The 18,581-nt window shown below is 45.2% G+C and overlaps 1 protein-coding gene across 1 annotated transcript in view; it reads left to right on the top strand.

Annotated features, from left to right (window-relative positions):
* TRMT1L (tRNA methyltransferase 1 like) overlaps positions 1-10,550 on the top strand; it is a 107,048-nt gene extending 96,498 nt beyond the window's left edge. Inside the window, exons 16-17 of the mRNA XM_069751901.1 lie at positions 9,068-9,194; positions 9,975-10,550. Of these exons, the coding sequence (XP_069608002.1) occupies positions 9,068-9,194; positions 9,975-10,326 (479 nt within the window). The 3' untranslated portion in view covers positions 10,327-10,550. The remainder of the gene's footprint in view (positions 1-9,067; positions 9,195-9,974) is intronic.
* Positions 10,551-18,581: the final 8,031 nt, after the last annotated feature.

Raw genomic sequence — 18,581 nt, 5'->3', positions numbered from 1 at the left:
TTCCTTTTCCCAACAGCAGAGGCCACAGGCACGTTAAGGGAAGAAGGTATCCTTCAGACCAACTCCTTCCTGGCGTTCCTGCTACTCCCAAGGTAGATCCTCCAGGTATAGGACTGGAAGATCCACCTCGGCATGACTCACGACTAGACCCCAGCCCATTTCCCAGGCTGGGCTGCCGTCTTCTCTTCATGGACGTCTGGATCTCCTCAGTAGAGGACGCATGGGTCAGGGAACTTGTATCCTCTGGATACAAAATAGATTCATTTCATGGCGCTGGCATCGTTTCTTCGAATCCTGACCTCCAAGAGACCATGCTCCAGTCCCGGGTTTCTTTGCAGCCATTGCTTCCATCCTCAAATCCGGGGTAATCGTTCCCGTCCCAGAAAAGGAACAGTTCACAGGCTTCTGTTCGACTCTTTGTGGTACCGAAAAAGGACGACAAGGTTCGGGTTCGTCCCAGTCTGGATCTCAAATTGCTGAACAAGAGGGTTCGTCTGAGACACTTCAGGATGGAATCCCTTCGTTCAGTAATCGCTTCCATGGAGGCTCAGGAATTTCTGTCTCAGGCTTCCGAAAGTCTATCCATCGTCCTCGACACTCTAGCCCGTTTCGGGTGGCTCGTCAACAGGAAGAAGTCCTGTCTTGTTCCTTCTCAGCGCCTCGTATTTCTGGGCATGCTCTTCGACACTCGTTGGACCAGAGTCTTCCTTCCCGAAGACGAGATATCTCTCCTTCGTCGGGAAGTTCGCTTGCTCCAGGTTTCTCGGCTTCCCTCCTTTCCGATTGGCCATGAAGGTCCTGGGGAGGATGGTTGCAACTTTGGAAGCGATTCCCTTTGCCCATTTTACTCAAGACCTCTTCAGCAGGCTATTCTATAACAGTGGGACAGTTCTATCTTCTCCCTGGATCGTCCGATCTGGCTTTCTCCCCGGGTCAAACGGTTTGTCAACTGGTGGCCGATGTCACCTCTCATATCCCAGGGCAGATCCTTCCTTCCAGTTCTCTGGCAGGTGGTGACGACGGACGCCATCCTGCTCGGCTGGGGGGCGGGGCTTTGTCACCGGACTTTTCAGGGTCGTTGGTCGGTGCAGGAGTCCTCTCTGCCGATCAATGTCCTCGAGTTTCGGGCCATCTTTCTGACTCTTCTTCACTGGCTAAGGATTCTCAGGGGTCTGCCAATTCATTTCCAGACGGACAATGCCACAGCAGTGGCATATTTCAAACACCAGGAGGGGACTCGAAGTTCTCGGCCGAGGTATCCATGATCCTCCTTTGGGCAGAGGCAATGGTCCCGGTGATATCCGAGGTGCATATCCCCGGCGTGAACAATTTGGCCACTGACATCTTCAGCCGCGAGGGCCTCGTGGCAGGGGAATGGTCCTTGCTTCAGGAGGTCTTCCATCAGATTTTTCTTCGATGGGGGACTCCAGAAGTGGACCCAAGGTCCCGCGATCCTCTTATAGTGGTGTCGACACTCTGGCCATTCCTTGGTCGCAGTTCGTGCTCCCCTATCTGTTTCCACCCCTGCCCTTGTTTTCCAAGCGGTTGGAAAAGATCAAGGCGGAAGGGGTGACTGTCATTCTAATCACCCCGGATTGGCCCAGGAGATCTTGTTTTGCAGAGATCGACAGTCTTCTCGAGGACGCCCCTGGCAGCTTCCAGACAGACCCGATCTGCTGTCTCGGGGTCCGATCTGCCACCCGAAATCTCGGTCGCTCAGTTTAACGGCGTGGCTGTTGAGACCGCATTTCTAAGAGCGTCCAGCCTTTCGAAAGTGATTCACACTTTGATCCAGGCTAGGAAGCCTTCGTATTCCAGGGTCTACTATCATACCTGGAAGGCTTACCCCCGTTGGTGCAAGTCCAACCACATCACCTATGTCCTTTTCTCTTCCTTCCATTTTGGCCTTCCTTCAGGCAGGACTGTATGCGGGCCTTGCTGTTGTGAATTCTGTGGCTGAATTCACTCCTGTGGTCACAAGTGGTACTGCAGCTTCTGAGCTTCCTCCCTCAGGTGTTCTGGTGAGCTCGTTAACTGCTTCATTACTTAACTCCGCCTGATGCTGCTATCCTTGCTCCTTGTCAATGTTTCAGTGTTGGATCTGAGCTTCTCCTGATTGTTCCTGTGACCTGCTGCTCTGTATAGCTAAGTGCTTTTTGCTTTTTTGTTGCTTTTTTTCTGTCCAGCTTGTCTTTTGTTTTGCTGGAAGCTCTGAGACGCAAAGGGTGTACCGCCGTGCCGTTAGTTCGGCACAGTGGGTTTTTTTTGCCCCCTTTGCGTGGTTTTGCTTTAGGGTTTTTTGTAGACTGCAAAGTTCGCTTTACTGTCCTCGCTCTGTCCTAGAATATCGGGCCCCACTTTGCTGAATCTATTTCATCCCTACGTTTTGTCTTTTCATCTTACTCACAGTCATTATATGTGGGGGGCTGCCTTTTCCTTTGGGGAATTTCTCTGGGGCAAGTCAGGCCTATTTTTCTATCTTCAGGCTAGCTAGTTTCTTAGGCTGTGCCGAGTTGCCTAGGTAGTTGTTAGGCGCAATCCACAGCCGCTTTTAGTTGTGTTTAGGATAGGATCAGGTGTGCAGTCTACAGAGTTTCCACGTCTCAGAGCTCGTTCTTGTATTTTTGGGTATTTGTCAGATCACTGTGTGCGCTCTGATCGCTAAGCACACTGTGTTTCTGGATTGCCTTCATAACACCTGTCATTAGCAAACATAACAGTACAAGGAGCCAACTAATGATTCTCAATAGAGGGAAAGAAAAAGTTCTGACATCATTTTTTTTTTTTCTGCTCTGTGTTCATTTTTTTTTTTTCCCCTAGACATTTGGGTGATTCTGGACACAGGTGTGGACATGGATATTCAGGGTCTGTGCTCTTCAATGGATAATCTCGTTATAAATGTACAAAAAATTCAAGATACTATTGATCAGAAATCTATGTTAGAACCAAGAATTCCTATTCCTGATTTGTTTTTTGGAGATGGAACTAAGTTTCTAAGTTTCAAAAATAATTGTAAGCTATTTCTGGCCTTGAAACCTCATTCTTCTGGTAATCCTATTCAACAGGTTTTGATTATTATTTCTTTTTTGCGCGGCGACCCTCAAGACTGGGCATTTTCTCTTGCGCCAGGAGACCCTGCATTGAGTAGTGTCGATGCGTTTTTCCTGGCGCTCGGATTGCTGTACGATGAGCCTAATTCAGTGGATCAGGCTGAGAAAAATTTGCTGGCTTTGTGCCAGGGTCAGGATGATATAGAAGTATATTGTCAGAAATTTAGGAAATGGTCAGTACTCACTCAGTGGAATGAATCTGCGCTGGCAGCTTTGTTCAGAAAGGGTCTCTCTGAGGCTCTTAAGGATGTCATGGTGGGATTTCCTATGCCTGCTGGTTTGAATGAGTCTTTGTCTTTGGTCATTCAGATGGGTCGACGCTTGCGCGAGCGTAAATCTGTGCACCATTTGGCGGTACTGCCTGAGGTTAAACCTGAGCCTATGCAGTGCGATAGGACTATGACTAGAGTTGAACGGCAGGAATACAGACGTCTGAATGGTCTGTGTTTCTACTGTGGTGATTCCACTCATGCTATTTCTGATTGTCCTAAGCGCACTAAGCGGTCCGCTAGGTCTGCCGTCATTGGTACTGTACAGTCCAAATTCCTTCTGTCCATTACCTTGATATGCTCTTTGTCGTCGTTTTCTGTCATGGCGTTTGTGGATTCGGGCGCTGCCCTGAATCTGATGGATTTGGATTATGCTAAACGTTGTGGGTTTTTCTTGGAGCCTTTGCGGTGTCCTATTCCATTGAGAGGAATTGATGCTACACCTTTGGCCAAGAATAAACCTCAATACTGGGCCCAGCTGACCATGTGCATGGCTCCTGCACATCAGGAAGTTATTCGCTTTCTGGTGTTGCATAATCTGCATGATGTGGTCGTGTTGGGGTTGCCATGGCTACAAACCCATAATCCAGTATTGGATTGGAATTCCATGTCGGTATCCAGCTGGGGTTGTCAGGGGGTACATGGTGATGTTCCATTTTTGTCGATTTCGTCATCCACCCCTTCTGAGGTCCCAGAGTTCTTGTCTGATTATCAGGATGTATTTGAAGAGCCCAAGTCCGATGCTCTACCTCCGCATAGGGATTGTGATTGTGCTATCAATTTGATTCCTGGTAGTAAATTCCCTAAAGGTCGATTATTTAATTTATCCGTGCCCGAACACGCCGCTATGCGCAGTTATGTGAAGGAATCCCTGGAGAAGGGACATATTCGCCCATCGTCATCACCACTGGGAGCAGGGTTCTTCTTTGTAGCCAAGAAGGATGGTTCGCTGAGACCGTGTATTGATTACCGCCTTCTTAATAAGATCACTGTTAAATTTCAGTATCCCTTGCCATTGTTATCTGACTTGTTTGCTCGGATTAAGGGGGCTAGTTGGTTCACTAAGATAGATCTTCGTGGTGCGTATAATCTGGTGAGAATCAGGCAAGGAGATGAATGGAAAACTGCATTCAATACGCCCGAGGGTCATTTTGAGTATCTAGTGATGCCGTTCGGACTTGCCAATGCTCCATCTGTGTTTCAGTCTTTTATGCATGACATCTTCCGTGAGTATCTGGATAAATTCCTGATTGTTTACTTGGATGACATTTTGATCTTCTCAGATGATTGGGAGTCTCATGTGAAGCAGGTCAGAATGGTTTTTCAGGTCCTGAGTGCTAACTCTTTGTTTGTGAAGGGATCAAAGTGTCTCTTCGGTGTGCAGAAAGTTTCATTTTTGGGGTTCATCTTTACCCCTTCTACTATCGAGATGGATCCAGTTAAGGTCCAAGCCATCCAGGATTGGATTCAGCCGACATCTCTGAAAAGTCTGCAAAAGTTCCTGGGCTTTGCTAATTTTTATCGTCGCTTCATCTGTAATTTTTCTAGCATTGCCAAACCATTGACCGATTTGACCAAGAAGGGTGCTGATTTGGTTAATTGGTCTTCTGCTGCTGTGGAAGCTTTTCAGGAGTTGAAGCGTCGGTTTTTGTTCTGCCCCTGTGTTGTGTCAGCCAGATGTTTCTCTTCCGTTCCAGGTCGAGGTTGATGCTTCTGAGATTGGAGCAGGGGCGGTTTTGTCACAGAGAGGTTCTGATTGCTCAGTGATGAAACCATGTGCTTTCTTTTCCAGGAAGTTTTCGCCCGCTGAGCGTAATTATGATGTGGGCAATCGAGAGTTGCTGGCCATGAAGTGGGCATTCGAGGAGTGGCGTCATTGGCTTGAAGGAGCTAAGCATCGCGTGGTGGTATTGACTGATCATAAGAACTTGACTTATCTCGAGTCTGCCAAGCGCTTGAATCCTAGACAGGCCCGTTGGTCGTTATTTTTTGCCCGCTTCGACTTTGTGATTTCGTACCTTCCGGGCTCTAAAAATGTGAAGGCGGATGCTCTGTCTAGGAGTTTTGTGCCCGACTCTCCGGGTTTATCTGAGCCAGCGGGTATCCTCAAGGAAGGAGTCATTGTGTCTGCCATCTCCCCTGATTTGCGGCGGGTGCTGCAAAAATTTCAGGCGAATAAACCTGATCGTTGTCCAGCAGAGAAACTGTTCGTCCCTGATAGGTGGACTAATAAACTTATCTCTGAACTTCATTGTTCGGTGTTGGTTGGTCATCCTGGAATCTTTGGTACCAGAGAGTTAGTGGCTAGATCCTTCTGGTGGCCATCTCTGTCACGGGATGTACGTACTTTTGTGCAGTCCTGTGGGATTTGTGCTAGGGCTAAGCCCTGCTGTTCTCGTGCCAGTGGGTTGCTTTTGCCCTTGCCGGTCCCAAAGAGGCCTTGGACACATATTTCAATGGATTTCATTTCTGACCTTCCCGTTTCTCAAAAGATGTCAGTCATTTGGGTGGTCTGTGATCGCTTTTCTAAAATGGTCCATCTGGTGCCCTTGGCTAAATTGCCTTCCTCCTCTGATTTGGTACCTTTGTTCTTTCAGCATGTGGTTCGGTTGCATGGCATTCCTGAGAATATTGTTTCTGACAGAGGTTCCCAGTTTGTTTCAAGGTTTTGGCGAGCCTTTTGTGGTAGGATGGGCATTGACCTATCCTTTTCCTCGGCTTTCCATCCTCAGACTAATGGCCAGACCGAACGAACCAATCAGACCTTGGAAACATATCTGAGATGTTTTGTTTCTGCAGACCAGGATGATTGGGTGTCCTTTTTGCCTTTGGCTGAGTTCGCCCTTAATAATCGGGCCAGCTCGGCTACCTTGGTTTCTCCATTTTTTTGCAATTCTGGGTTCCATCCTCGTTTCTCTTCAGGAAAGGTTGAGTCTTCGGACTGTCCTGGTGTGGATTCTGTGGTGGATAGGTTGCAGCAGATCTGGACTCAGGTAGTGGACAATTTGATCTTGTCCCAGGAGAAAGCTCAACTTTTCGCTAATCGCAGACGCCGTGTGGGTCCCCGACTTCGTGTTGGGGATCTGGTTTGGTTATCTTCTCGTCATATTCCTATGAAGGTTTCCTCTCCTAAATTTAAACCTCGTTTTATTGGTCCGTATAGGATTTCTGAGGTTCTCAATCCTGTGTCTTTTCGTTTGACCCTCCCAGACTCCTTTTCCATACATAATGTATTCCATAGGTCGTTGTTGCGGAGATACGTGGCACCTATGGTTCCATCTGTTGAGCCTCCTGCCCCGGTTTTGGTGGAGGGGGAATTGGAGTATATTGTGGAGAAGATTTTGGATTCTCGTGTTTCTAGACGGAAACTCCAGTATCTGGTTAAATGGAAGGGTTATGCTCAGGAAGATAATTCCTGGGTTTTTGCCTCTGATGTTCATGCTTCCGATCTTGTTCGTGCCTTTCATGCGGCTCATCCTGGTCGGCCTGGGGGCTCTGGTGAGGGTTCGGTGACCCCTCCTCAAGGGGGGGGGGGTACTGTTGTGAATTCTGTGGCTGAATTCACTCCTGTTGTCACAAGTGGTACTGCAGCTTCTGAGCTTCCTCCCTCAGGTGTTCTGGTGAGCTCGTTAACTGCTTCATTACTTAACTCCGCCTGATGCTGCTATCCTTGCTCCTTGTCAATGTTTCAGTGTTGGATCTGAGCTTCTCCTGATTGTTCCTGTGACCTGCTGCTCTGTATAGCTAAGTGCTTTTTGCTTTTTTGTTGCTTTTTTTCTGTCCAGCTTGTCTTTTGTTTTGCTGGAAGCTCTGAGACGCAAAGGGTGTACCGCCGTGCCGTTAGTTCGGCACGGTGGGTTTTTTTTGCCCCCTTTGCGTGGTTTTGCTTTAGGGTTTTTTGTAGACTGCAAAGTTCGCTTTACTGTCCTCGCTCTGTCCTAGAATATCGGGCCCCACTTTGCTGAATCTATTTCATCCCTACGTTTTGTCTTTTCATCTTACTCACAGTCATTATATGTGGGGGGCTGCCTTTTCCTTTGGGGAATTTCTCTGGGGCAAGTCAGGCCTATTTTTCTATCTTCAGGCTAGCTAGTTTCTTAGGCTGTGCCGAGTTGCCTAGGTAGTTGTTAGGCGCAATCCACAGCCGCTTTTAGTTGTGTTTAGGATAGGATCAGGTGTGCAGTCTACAGAGTTTCCACGTCTCAGAGCTCGTTCTTGTATTTTTGGGTATTTGTCAGATCACTGTGTGCGCTCTGATCGCTAAGCACACTGTGTTTCTGGATTGCCTTCATAACACCTGTCATTAGCAAACATAACACCTTGCCCTTAGTTCCCTAAAGGGCCAGGTTTCTGCGCTCTCCATCCTCTTCCAGAAGACGTTATCTTCTCGGCCACAGGTCAAGACCTTCCTTCAGGGAGTAGCTCATACCGTTCCTTCGTACTGGGCTCCTTTGGATTCATGGGATCTTAATCTTGTCTGGAGGTTCTGAGGGGTTCCCCCTTTGAGCCTCTCAGGGAGGTCTCCCTGTCAGTTCTATTTTGGAAGATGTCCTTTCTTGTGGCCATCGCCTCTGTCCGGCGCCTTTTCAAGTTGGCGGCCCTTTCTTGCCGACCTCCTTTCCTGGTTATCCACAAGATGGTCTGGAGGACTCCGCCTTCCTTCCTAAGGTGGTTTCCACCTCAACGAGGACATCGTTCTCCCTTCCTTTTGTCCAGCTCCGACTCATCCTCTGGAGCGATCGTTGAACAAGCTGGACCTCGTCAGGGCGGTAAGGATTTACCTGGCTAGAACGGCCTCTTTCCGGAAGACTGATTCCCTTTAGTCATTCCCGATGGCACGCGTAGAGGCTTGCCGGCTTCCAAGGCGACTATTGCTCGCTGGATCAGAACGGCGTTTTTGGAGGCTTACCAGGTCAAGAACAGAGTGCCCCCTTCTGGGATTAAGGCTCACTCTACTCAGGCAGTCGGCGCCTCCTGGACAGTGCACTTCAGGGCTTCCGCCTTACAGCTTTGCAAAGCGGCAACCTGGTCTTCCATCCACACGTTCGCCAAATTTTACTAGGTCCATACCTACGCTTCGGCGGACCCCAGCCTAGGCAGAAGGATCTTGCAGGCGGTAGTGGTAAGTCCTCTGACCTGATGGAAGTCTGTTTTTCCCACCCCAGGGACTGCTTTGGGACGTCCCATGGTTCCTGTGTCCCCCAATGAGAGGCGATAGAGAAAACAGGATTTTTGGTTGCTTACCGTAAAATCTGTTTCTCGGAGCCTTCATTGGGGGACACAGCACCCTCCCATGTTATTCAGTTTCTGTGGCTCTATGTTCTATGACTGTTCTCATGTTTACAGTTCTCATGTTTGTGATTGTTATTTCAATCTTATTGTTTTTCTCCTACTGCTTTCTCACTAACTGAAGTTCATAATGCCAGTCGGTGGGGTGTACACTGCAGAGGAGGAGCTAACTTTTTTTTTTTTTTTTTTTGTGCATAGTGTCAGCCTTCTAGTGGCAGGAGCATACACCCATGGTTCCTGTGTCCCCCAATGAAGGCTCCGAGAAACAGATTTTACGGAAAGCAACCAAAAATCCTGTTTTGCCATTTTTGGCTGCTCATGGCCACTCTTTGCAGTCATACTCTTCAATGTCATAGCTGGTGTACTCTACATTGTTGTCTTTAATGTATTCCTCTTCAGGGAAAAGAAAATATAAAGACATGAACACACAGCCCCCGAAACGACAGAAGAGTGAAGTCCGTGTCGAGCACCCTCCATTTTATTACAGCATTCACAGACATGCTATTGGAGGCCTGAACATACCTAAGTAAGTCCTTTTGTCGATTCATGCCTCATATGCAATATGGAAGTCAAAGAGGTTGTAAAAATATCAGTGGAATTTCAAATCAAGAGTGTGGTGCTGTCTGTAGAGGATTGTGAGTAGTCGCAGACAGACTCTGTGGAAACAGATACATTTTACTGCTCATAGATAATATATGGTGCCCACTTGTAGTTTATGGATGCTTTCATACTTCATTTTGGCACCCATTTATTGGTCCTTTCGGAGTTTACATCCAAATCCCTTGCAAAACGGGATTTGGGGTTATGCATCATCGGGCCATAGACTATAATGGTGCCAACAGAGTGAACATGTGACCTGTCGTGCATCATTTCCAGGCATATAATACTACTGGAGGTGGACGTTCAGCTGTATAAGACTGCGTCTGGGTGTCTGTCTCTAGAAGGCGTACACACCCGAAAATGATTCACAATAGACCCACAGGTTCACTCTGTCTGCACGATCGTCGTCTATGGCCTAGTTGGCGCATATGCCCGATGCTATTTTATAAGGGGGTTGTACCTACGCACTAATTGGACCAACAAACAAGCACTAAAACCGTGTGAACGCACCATATTGCTCTGGCCAGCTTACACAAGCTCTATCCCATATATTGTGTATCCTTGATCACCTTGTCTGTTGCTTGACCGACTCTGACATCACCATCGCCAAATGTTACTCCTTGGCATCTGACGCCATATATAATCTACCCACTATGATATGGCTATGTCGTCTTTCAGCTTTCCAACATCCTTTTTCTTATTACAGATTAAACAAAATCATTCAGTACTTCTCAGAAGCTGGGTTTCTAGTGTCGCGGACCCATTTTGACCCTACAGGAATAAGAACAAATGCATCTCTGGCCACCCTGAATGCCATCCTTAAAAACAACAGCAGTCTCTCAAATACATCCCAGGTCAGCACCTTCAAGGAGGAGCTAGAAAGCCAGAGTGAAGGAGCGCCTCTGCAGGATGAAGATGCGCCTCTGCAGGATGAAGGAGCGCCTCTGCAGGATGAGGATGCCCCTCTGCAGGATGAGTATGCGCCTCTGCAGGATGAAGATGCGTTTCTGCAGGATGAAGATGCGCCTCCACATGACGAGGCTTTATATCAGAATTAGTCTTGTTTACTGTGAATTATTAAACAGAACATGAATCCACTATTGTTTTAGAAAAAGAACAAACTGTTCTCTCATGAAAAAAATGTATGTTACTTTCTTAAATGTTTTTGTCCATTTTACTATTCTGTTTCTTAGAACACATTTTGCTTTTAGAGAGGACCTGAAACCAGGTCAGAGGTAGCTGTTTTTGTTGTTCATTAAATTTTAAACCTTTTCCCTGAAAATGACTTTGTTGTTTTTTTGTATTATTTTTTTTTAATAAATTCTCTGTATTATTTTTGAGATTTTTGGCAATTAAGGGAACTAATCTGGTAATTTATCTGTGTTTGGGCGAGTCGTTAGACTGCTCTGTAACACTGCATAAGGCAAAAGCACACCGTGGCTTGTTGCAGCATGAACTTGTAAGAACAGACTTGCTCTCTGGAGACCACACTGTCTGTCCTGTGACACTGCCCTCAGCACAATTTCAGGAGGCGGCTGAAACAAAAGAGGATTAGAGAGGGGCAAATCCAAACAGTAAAGTTAGGGGTCTGTATAAAGCAGACAGCTGAGGGTTGTCTTGGCTGGTTATCAAAAATAGATGGATCTGCATGCAGTTTTTTTTAAATTTAAATAATTAAAAAAAAAAAACTGTTTGAGACCCCGCCTCATTTTTGATAACCAGCCAAGCTAAAGCAGACATCTGCAGCCTAAAAATAGCAACCCGCAGCCACCCCAGAAAAGTTGCATCCATTAGATGACACTTTGCCCGGCTCTTCTCACTTTCCCTGGTGTGTTGGCAAGTGGGGTAACAGTTTTGGAGTTGATTTCAGCTGTTTTATGCCCAGGGCTTGGTAATGGAGAGGTTTCTGGAAGACACTCCCATTACTTGCCCCGTAATGAAAAGAGAGACACACAGGAAAAAAAAATGTATTTTAATTGAACAAATCACCTCCCCACAACCTTTTTTTTTTTCCCACACTGATTAACATAAAAAAACCTAAAAGTTGGGGACCCCACGCCATTTTTTTTTATTAGCTAAATATACAGTGGGTACAGAAAATATTCAGATCCCTTTACATTTTTCACTTTTTGTTTCATTGCAGCCATTTGTTAAATTCAAAAAAGTTCATTTTTTTCTCATTAATGTACACTCTGCACCCCATCTTGACTGAAAAAAAACAGAAATGTAGAAGTTTTTGCAAATTTAATATAAAAGAAAAACTGAAATATCATATGGTCATAAGTGTTCAGACCCTTTGCTCAGTCACTCATATTTAAGTCACATGCTGTCCATTTCCTTGTGGTCCTCCTTGAGATGGTTCTACTCCTTCATTGAAGGCCAGCTGTGTTTAATTAAACTGATAGGACTTGATTTGGAAAGGCACTCACCTGTCTATATAAGACCTCACAGCTCACAGTGCATGTTAGACCAAATGAGAATCATGAGGTCAAAGGAAATGGCCAAGGAGCTCAGAAACAGAAATGTGGCAAGGCACAGATCTGGCCAAGGATACAACAGAATCTCTACAGTACTCAAGGTTCCTAAGAGCACAGTGGCCTCCATAATCCTTAAATGGAAGAAGTTTGGGACCACCAGAAGGCTTCCTAGACCTGGCTGCCCAGCCAAACTGAGCAATTGTGGATGAGCCTTAGTGAGAGAGGTAAGGAAGAACCCCAAGATCACTGTGGCTGAGCTCCAGAGATGCAGTAGGGAGATGGGAGAAAGTTCCACAAAGTCAACTATCACTGCAGCCCTCCACCAGTGAGGCCTTTATGGCAGAGTAGCCCGATGGAAGCCTCTCTTCAGTGCAAGACATATGAAAGCCTGCATAGAGTTGGCTAAAAAACACAAGAAGGACTTCCAGACTATGAGAAGTAAGATTCTCTGGTCTGATGAGACGAAGATAGAACTTTTTGGTGATAATTCTAAGCGGTATGTGTGGAGAAAACCAGGCACTGCTCATGGAACTTGGTGGTGGCAGCATCATGCTATGGGGGTGTTTTTCAGCTGCAGGGACAGGACGACTGGTTGTCATTGGAGGAAACATGAATGCGGCCAAGTACAGAGATATCCTGGATGAAAACCTCTTCCAGAGGGCTCTGGACCTCAGACTTGGCTGAAGGTTCACACTCCAACAAGACACTGACCCTAAGCACACAGCTAAAATAACAAAGGAGTGGCTTCAGAACAACTCTGTGACTATTCTTGACTGGCTCAACCAGAGCCCTGACCTAAACCCAATTGAGCATCTCTGGAGAGACATGAAAATGGCTGTCCACCAACGTTCACCATCCAACTTGATGGAACTGGAGAGGATCTGCAAGGAAGAATGGCGAGGATCCCCAAATCCAGGTGTGAAAAACTTGTTGCATCATTCCCAAGAAGACTCATGGCTGTACTAGCTCAAAAGGGTGCTTCTACTCAATACTGAAAAAAGGATCTGAATACTTACGACCATGTGATATTTCAGTTTTTCTTAAATTTGCAAAAATTAATACATTTTGTTTTTTCCAGTTAAGATGGGGTGCAGGGTGTACATTAATGAGAAAAAAATGAACTTTTGGATTTTCCAAATGGCTGCAATGAAACAAAGCGTGAAAAATTTAAAGGGTCTGAAGTCTTTCCGTACCAACTGTATGTACAGTAAAGTACACACGCAATGCAGTAATCTCACTGACATTTATTACTATGAATAGGCGCTGGCTGGTGAATACTTTACAATACTGTAGTACTCCTCAGCTGACGCCTGTCCGGTGCTAACCTTTTCAACGCTGGTCACAGCTGCTGGCTCATATGCTCTCTTCTGTCTGACAGTGTGGGTACCTCAGTGCTGTGACCCGTGGTAACGTGTAAGGATACTGCCAATCAGACTTTTTCCCGCACCATCACACGGATAACAGCTTGGGAACCGTCAAATATTCAGTCCCCCATTCATTTGAATGGTGTTCTGATACCTGAATCAAATTTTTTTTTTAATAAAATTCGGATGGACCCGAATATCCACAAGGCCAAGAAGGGGAGCACAGGAGCTGCTTCACTGTGACTCTGCCTAATCTCCTTGAAGAAGTGTCTATGACCATTTTCCATTGAGAATGAGTATAAAACTCTCTTGGGGAACAATCTGCTATGGGCCGTAACCCATTCCCCAGAGAATGAGCATGGCATGAATTATACCCCAGCCCCCTCAACCCCTCCCCATGGAATAAGAATGGGTGGCACACAACCGCCCTTGGCATTGAACTAAGGAGTCACATATTCTAACTGGACAAAGAGCTCAAGTGGCACATTCCCCAGTTAATGTGCTTGAGTGTCACATCCTCTCCTCCATAGGGGATGATCATGAGTGTCCTTACCCTCTCCCTGAGTAATCGGCTGAGCAGTCACATATCCTACCAGGAGCTGAGGTGGCACCTTTCCCCATAGGAAACAATCATGGGTGGCAAATAACACACTCCCATTAACAAGGAATGAGCATGTGTGGCACAGAACCCCATGGGAACTAAAAGGGGTGACACTTTCGCTTTTGGGCAACGAGCATGGGTAGAACAGACTTTTCATCTCCTGCTACCCCTCTCTCCCAGGCAGCAAATATGGTTAGCACACAGTCCTCTTTGCAATGAGCTGAGGAGTTGCATCCCACCTGGAGAAGGAGCTGAAATGGGTTGTTGGGTAAGCCAGTAGGCATGTAGGGAGAGGTTAGAAGGGCCATGGTTTTGTGCCTACCAGGGTCCTGTGAATTCCGCTTGGCACTGAGCAGCTGTACATTACATGCTAAGCTGCTGGCACATGTCGTGAAGGTAATTTGCAGTTGATGTGAAGGAATTTAGCATAGATCCTGAGATGGTATGTAACACCTTGTTAATGAGGTACAGCGAGCACTGTTGAATGACATCTTGACCCTCAGCAGCGGGAATTGTATTATGACTTCTCATACAAGCACATGACGACACACACTTCTAGTGTGCTTTGGACTACACTAGGCTATGCAGCCAGGGGTGACAGAGTCCAAATGGGCAATTAGCAATGAGCTTATGTAGAGCTAAAGGTTATACCTCATAGTGATAGGTTAAAGAACCAGAAACACATGAGCTACTTGCACATTGAACAAGTCTGTAGGAACCTGTTCACACCACCAAGAAACTTGAAGACACAAGAGTACAGTGAGGTCAAAAATACTGTTGTAAAAAAATCACAGTAATAAGCAAGTGCTAGTCAAAAGATGGGAAAAAACAGGGTATTTAGTTGATACTTTTTTTTTGCAAAAAAAACTTATACTAAGCTGCTCCACCAATCATCAAGGTATACCCATATAGAGCAGTCCTAACTAATGTATATAATCCCTATCTGATGTATTTAAAAACCTGTTCATCTGTATAGTACCTGTATAAGCACTCCCATTGACAAGGAATGAGCATGTGTGGCACAGGACCCCATGGAAAGGGGTGACACTTTCCCTTTTGGGCGACGAGCATGGGTAGAACAGACTTGTCATCTCCTGCTACCCCTCTCTCCCAGGCAGCAAATATGGTTAGCACACAGTCCTCTTTGCAATGAGCTGAGGAGTCGCATCCCACCTGGAGATGGAGCAGAAATGGGTTGTTGGGTAAGCCAGTGGGCATGTAGGGAGAGGTTAGAAGGGCCATGGTTCTGTGCCTATATGGACATGGTTGCTGCACCAGGGACCTGTGAATTCCGCTTGGCATTGAGCAGCTATACATTACATGCTAAGCTGCTGGCACATGACGTGAAGGTAATTTGCAGTTGATGTGAAGGAAGTTAGCATAGATCCTGAGATGGTATGTAACACCTTGTTAATGAGGTACAGCGAGCACTGTTGAATGACATCTTGACCCTCAGCAGCGGGAATTGTATTATGACTTCTCATACAAGCACATGACGACACACACTTCTAGTGTGCTTTGGACTACACTAGGCTATGCAGCCAGGGGTGACAGAGTCCAAATGGGCAATTAGCAATGAGCTTATGTAGAGCTAAAGGTTATACCTCATAGTGATAGGTTAAAGAACCAGAAACACATGAGCTACTTGCACATTGAACAAGTCTGTAGGAACCTGTTCACACCACCAAGAAACTTGAAGACACAAAAGAGTACAGTGAGGTCAAAAATACTGTTGTAAAAAAATCACAGTAATAAGCAAGTGCTAGTCAAAAGATGGGAAAAAACAGGGTATTTAGTTGATACTTTTTTTTTGCAAAAAAAACTTATACTAAGCTGCTCCACCAATCATCAAGGTATACCCATATAGAGCAGTCCTAACTAATGTATATAATCCCTATCTGATGTATTTAAAAACCTGTTCATCTGTATAGTACCTGTATAAGCACTCCCATTGACAAGGAATGAGCATGTGTGGCACAGGACCCCATGGAAAGGGGTGACACTTTCCCTTTTGGGCGACGAGCATGGGTAGAACAGACTTGTCATCTCCTGCTACCCCTCTCTCCCAGGCAGCAAATATGGTTAGCACACAGTCCTCTTTGCAATGAGCTGAGGAGTCGCATCCCACCTGGAGATGGAGCAGAAATGGGTTGTTGGGTAAGCCAGTGGGCATGTAGGGAGAGGTTAGAAGGGCCATGGTTCTGTGCCTATATGGACATGGTTGCTGCACCAGGGACCTGTGAATTCCGCTTGGCATTGAGCAGCTATACATTACATGCTAAGCTGCTGGCACATGACGTGAAGGTAATTTGCAGTTGATGTGAAGGAAGTTAGCATAGATCCTGAGATGGTATGTAACACCTTGTTAATGAGGTACAGCGAGCACTGCTGAATGATATCTTGACCCTCAGCAGCGGGAATTGTATTATGACTTCTCATACAAGCGCATGATGACACACACTTCTAGTGTGCTTTGGACTACACTAGGCTATGCAGCCGGGGGTGAGAGAGTCCAAATGGGCAATTAGCAATAAGCTTATGTAGAGCTAAAGGTTATACCTCACAGTGACCGGTTAAATCACATTTACGTTTGTGCTAAAATATCTAAACACCTTTCAATAAACTATGAAAAAAAGTGAATCTCTTAGCAGAGGTATGAAATCTAACAGCAGGATAACGTAATGACAGAGAACCTGTTTTCTAGTAGAGCTCGAAAAACAGAGCCCATTGTAACTCCATCTACACCAGTGATCTGCAGCTTTCTGCCAAAACACAATCTACACAGAAAGCTGCCTATCAGTGCTGGAGTGTGGTTGGACCAGGAGGCATGAGGCAGCTGGTCCTCTAGTGATAATATCATGCTGATAAATCACTGAATGGATTAAAACAAAAACACTGCTAGTAAGTGATACATCATTAGAATCAGGGTCCCTGCCCCTACATCTTGGTGCTCTCAGATTAACCTTCCTCTAGTGTTAGGGTCGTGACCGATCCGTTTTAGGTTTTAAATGCATACAAATTCTATATACATTTGTGTATTGCATCAAGACTTTTTCAGGAACTTATTGTTAAACAAAATACAATAAAACTATTTTACTAAATTGTAAAATGCTCTTATTAAAGTTATAACATTTGTGTTGTTGGGGTCAATTTCGACCCAGGTCTAATATAAGAGTAAAAAAACAATAATAAGTCTCAAAACTGAACTCATAAACACAATATAAACCAACAGCTCACAGCCAGCTCTACCTCCAACAACTTGAGTTAGGGACATGTCCAGTCATGTATGGCCAAATCAGCTTAGAGTTGGCACTTTGCAGAGTATAGTTTATATTATTCTCTTGAGGTTCATTTGACAATATTTTTATATTGAATATGAAGGGTATGCTCTCAAATGAAAGGCCCAGGGGGCCACAACAAAAATATTAAAATCAATCCTTCCATGGATGAGAAACCCTAACAAGGTAACTAAGAGGTAAGAAACAAATTGGATCATAAGTAACTGTTTTTAGGGTATCCTAGGGGTGATTTAAGACACGGGTCAAAACCGACCCGTTAACATAAGAAAGAGTAACAGAAAGCTAACACTAGAGGAAGGTTAAGGACCAAAAATTTGGTGACTGATTTCCTGTAACAGTTCATAAAACTCATTTTGTCAATCACATTTATCATTTAAGGATGATGAGGCATAAAATGTACCGCCCAGCAATTTTCTTTTCTAGGTATCACACAATGGGATAACTAGCTTAACCCCTGCTATATCAGACAAATTAGTAGCAATATAAACAAATCAGAACTGTAGATTATAAAAGATATTGAAAGAATCCAATCTTTTTTTGCAAAAATTTAAGGGTACACATGATGAGAGCATTATACAGCCTCTGTACAAATTTCTGGTTATACCGCACATGGAGTACTGTGCACAGTTTTGGGCACTGGTGCTCAGGAAGGATATAATGGAACTAGAGCGAGTACAAAGGAGGGCAACAAAATTAAGAAAGGGGATGGGGGAACTACTATACCCAGAGAGATTAGCAAAACTAGGATTATTTAGTCTAGAAATTAATCTAAAATTTTCACCATAACCATGTTCCTCGTATCATGTTCTCACACGATTTATGCATTTAGTAACCCTCTGTGTCTGTACTTTTACATATTCTGGATGGTTCATGCAGCATTACATGAATATCTGATTTCTTACATGATGGCTGGTCAGAAAAATAAAAGCAATTGTTACCATCCACCTTTTGTGTCTCCTCATAGATTGTAAGCTTGAGAGCAGGGCCCTTTATTCCTCTTGGTATCTGTTGATTTATGTGACTATTGTTATGCTGTAGTGTCTTTTGTCAGTACAATTCCCCCATAAAATGTAAAGTGCTGCGGAATATTTTGGCGCTATAGAAATAAAATTATTATTTAACATACGCTAATTTAAAGAAGAGCTCTTGTAAATCTATTCACATCTTCCTCAAAACAGGACAAGTCCAAAAAATGTGATACATGTTCCCAATCTTTCAACCGTTCCTCCAACAGAGAGGAGAAAGAGCAGGATATATTACACTAAGTTTTTGGTGAGTATAATCCCACCTTGAAAATACTTTATAGGGGAGCGTGACTGGACATGGCCGAGTGAAGACATGCTTTCTACTGCTCCTGTGAGCAGATTGCGGGATGCAGTAATGGACCGGAGGTAGAGCAAGGGTTAATGGTTTTACTTCTAACAGGTGTATACTCCACACAGGGAGGAAGATGGGGAAACAGAGATATAAAGGATAAGCAGTTTGGGGAAAGGCAAGGTACGACAATAACAACCGCATTCACGATATAACTTATCCGGTCCTGATGGCATCCAGTATGCAATATCCACAGGA

The sequence above is a fragment of the Ranitomeya imitator genome, chromosome 2 (genome assembly GCF_032444005.1).
Source record: "Ranitomeya imitator isolate aRanImi1 chromosome 2, aRanImi1.pri, whole genome shotgun sequence".
Classification (NCBI taxonomy): Eukaryota; Metazoa; Chordata; class Amphibia; order Anura; family Dendrobatidae; genus Ranitomeya; species Ranitomeya imitator.
Note: the sequence above shows the minus strand (reverse complement) of the source record. Positions and strands in the feature narration are given on the sequence as shown.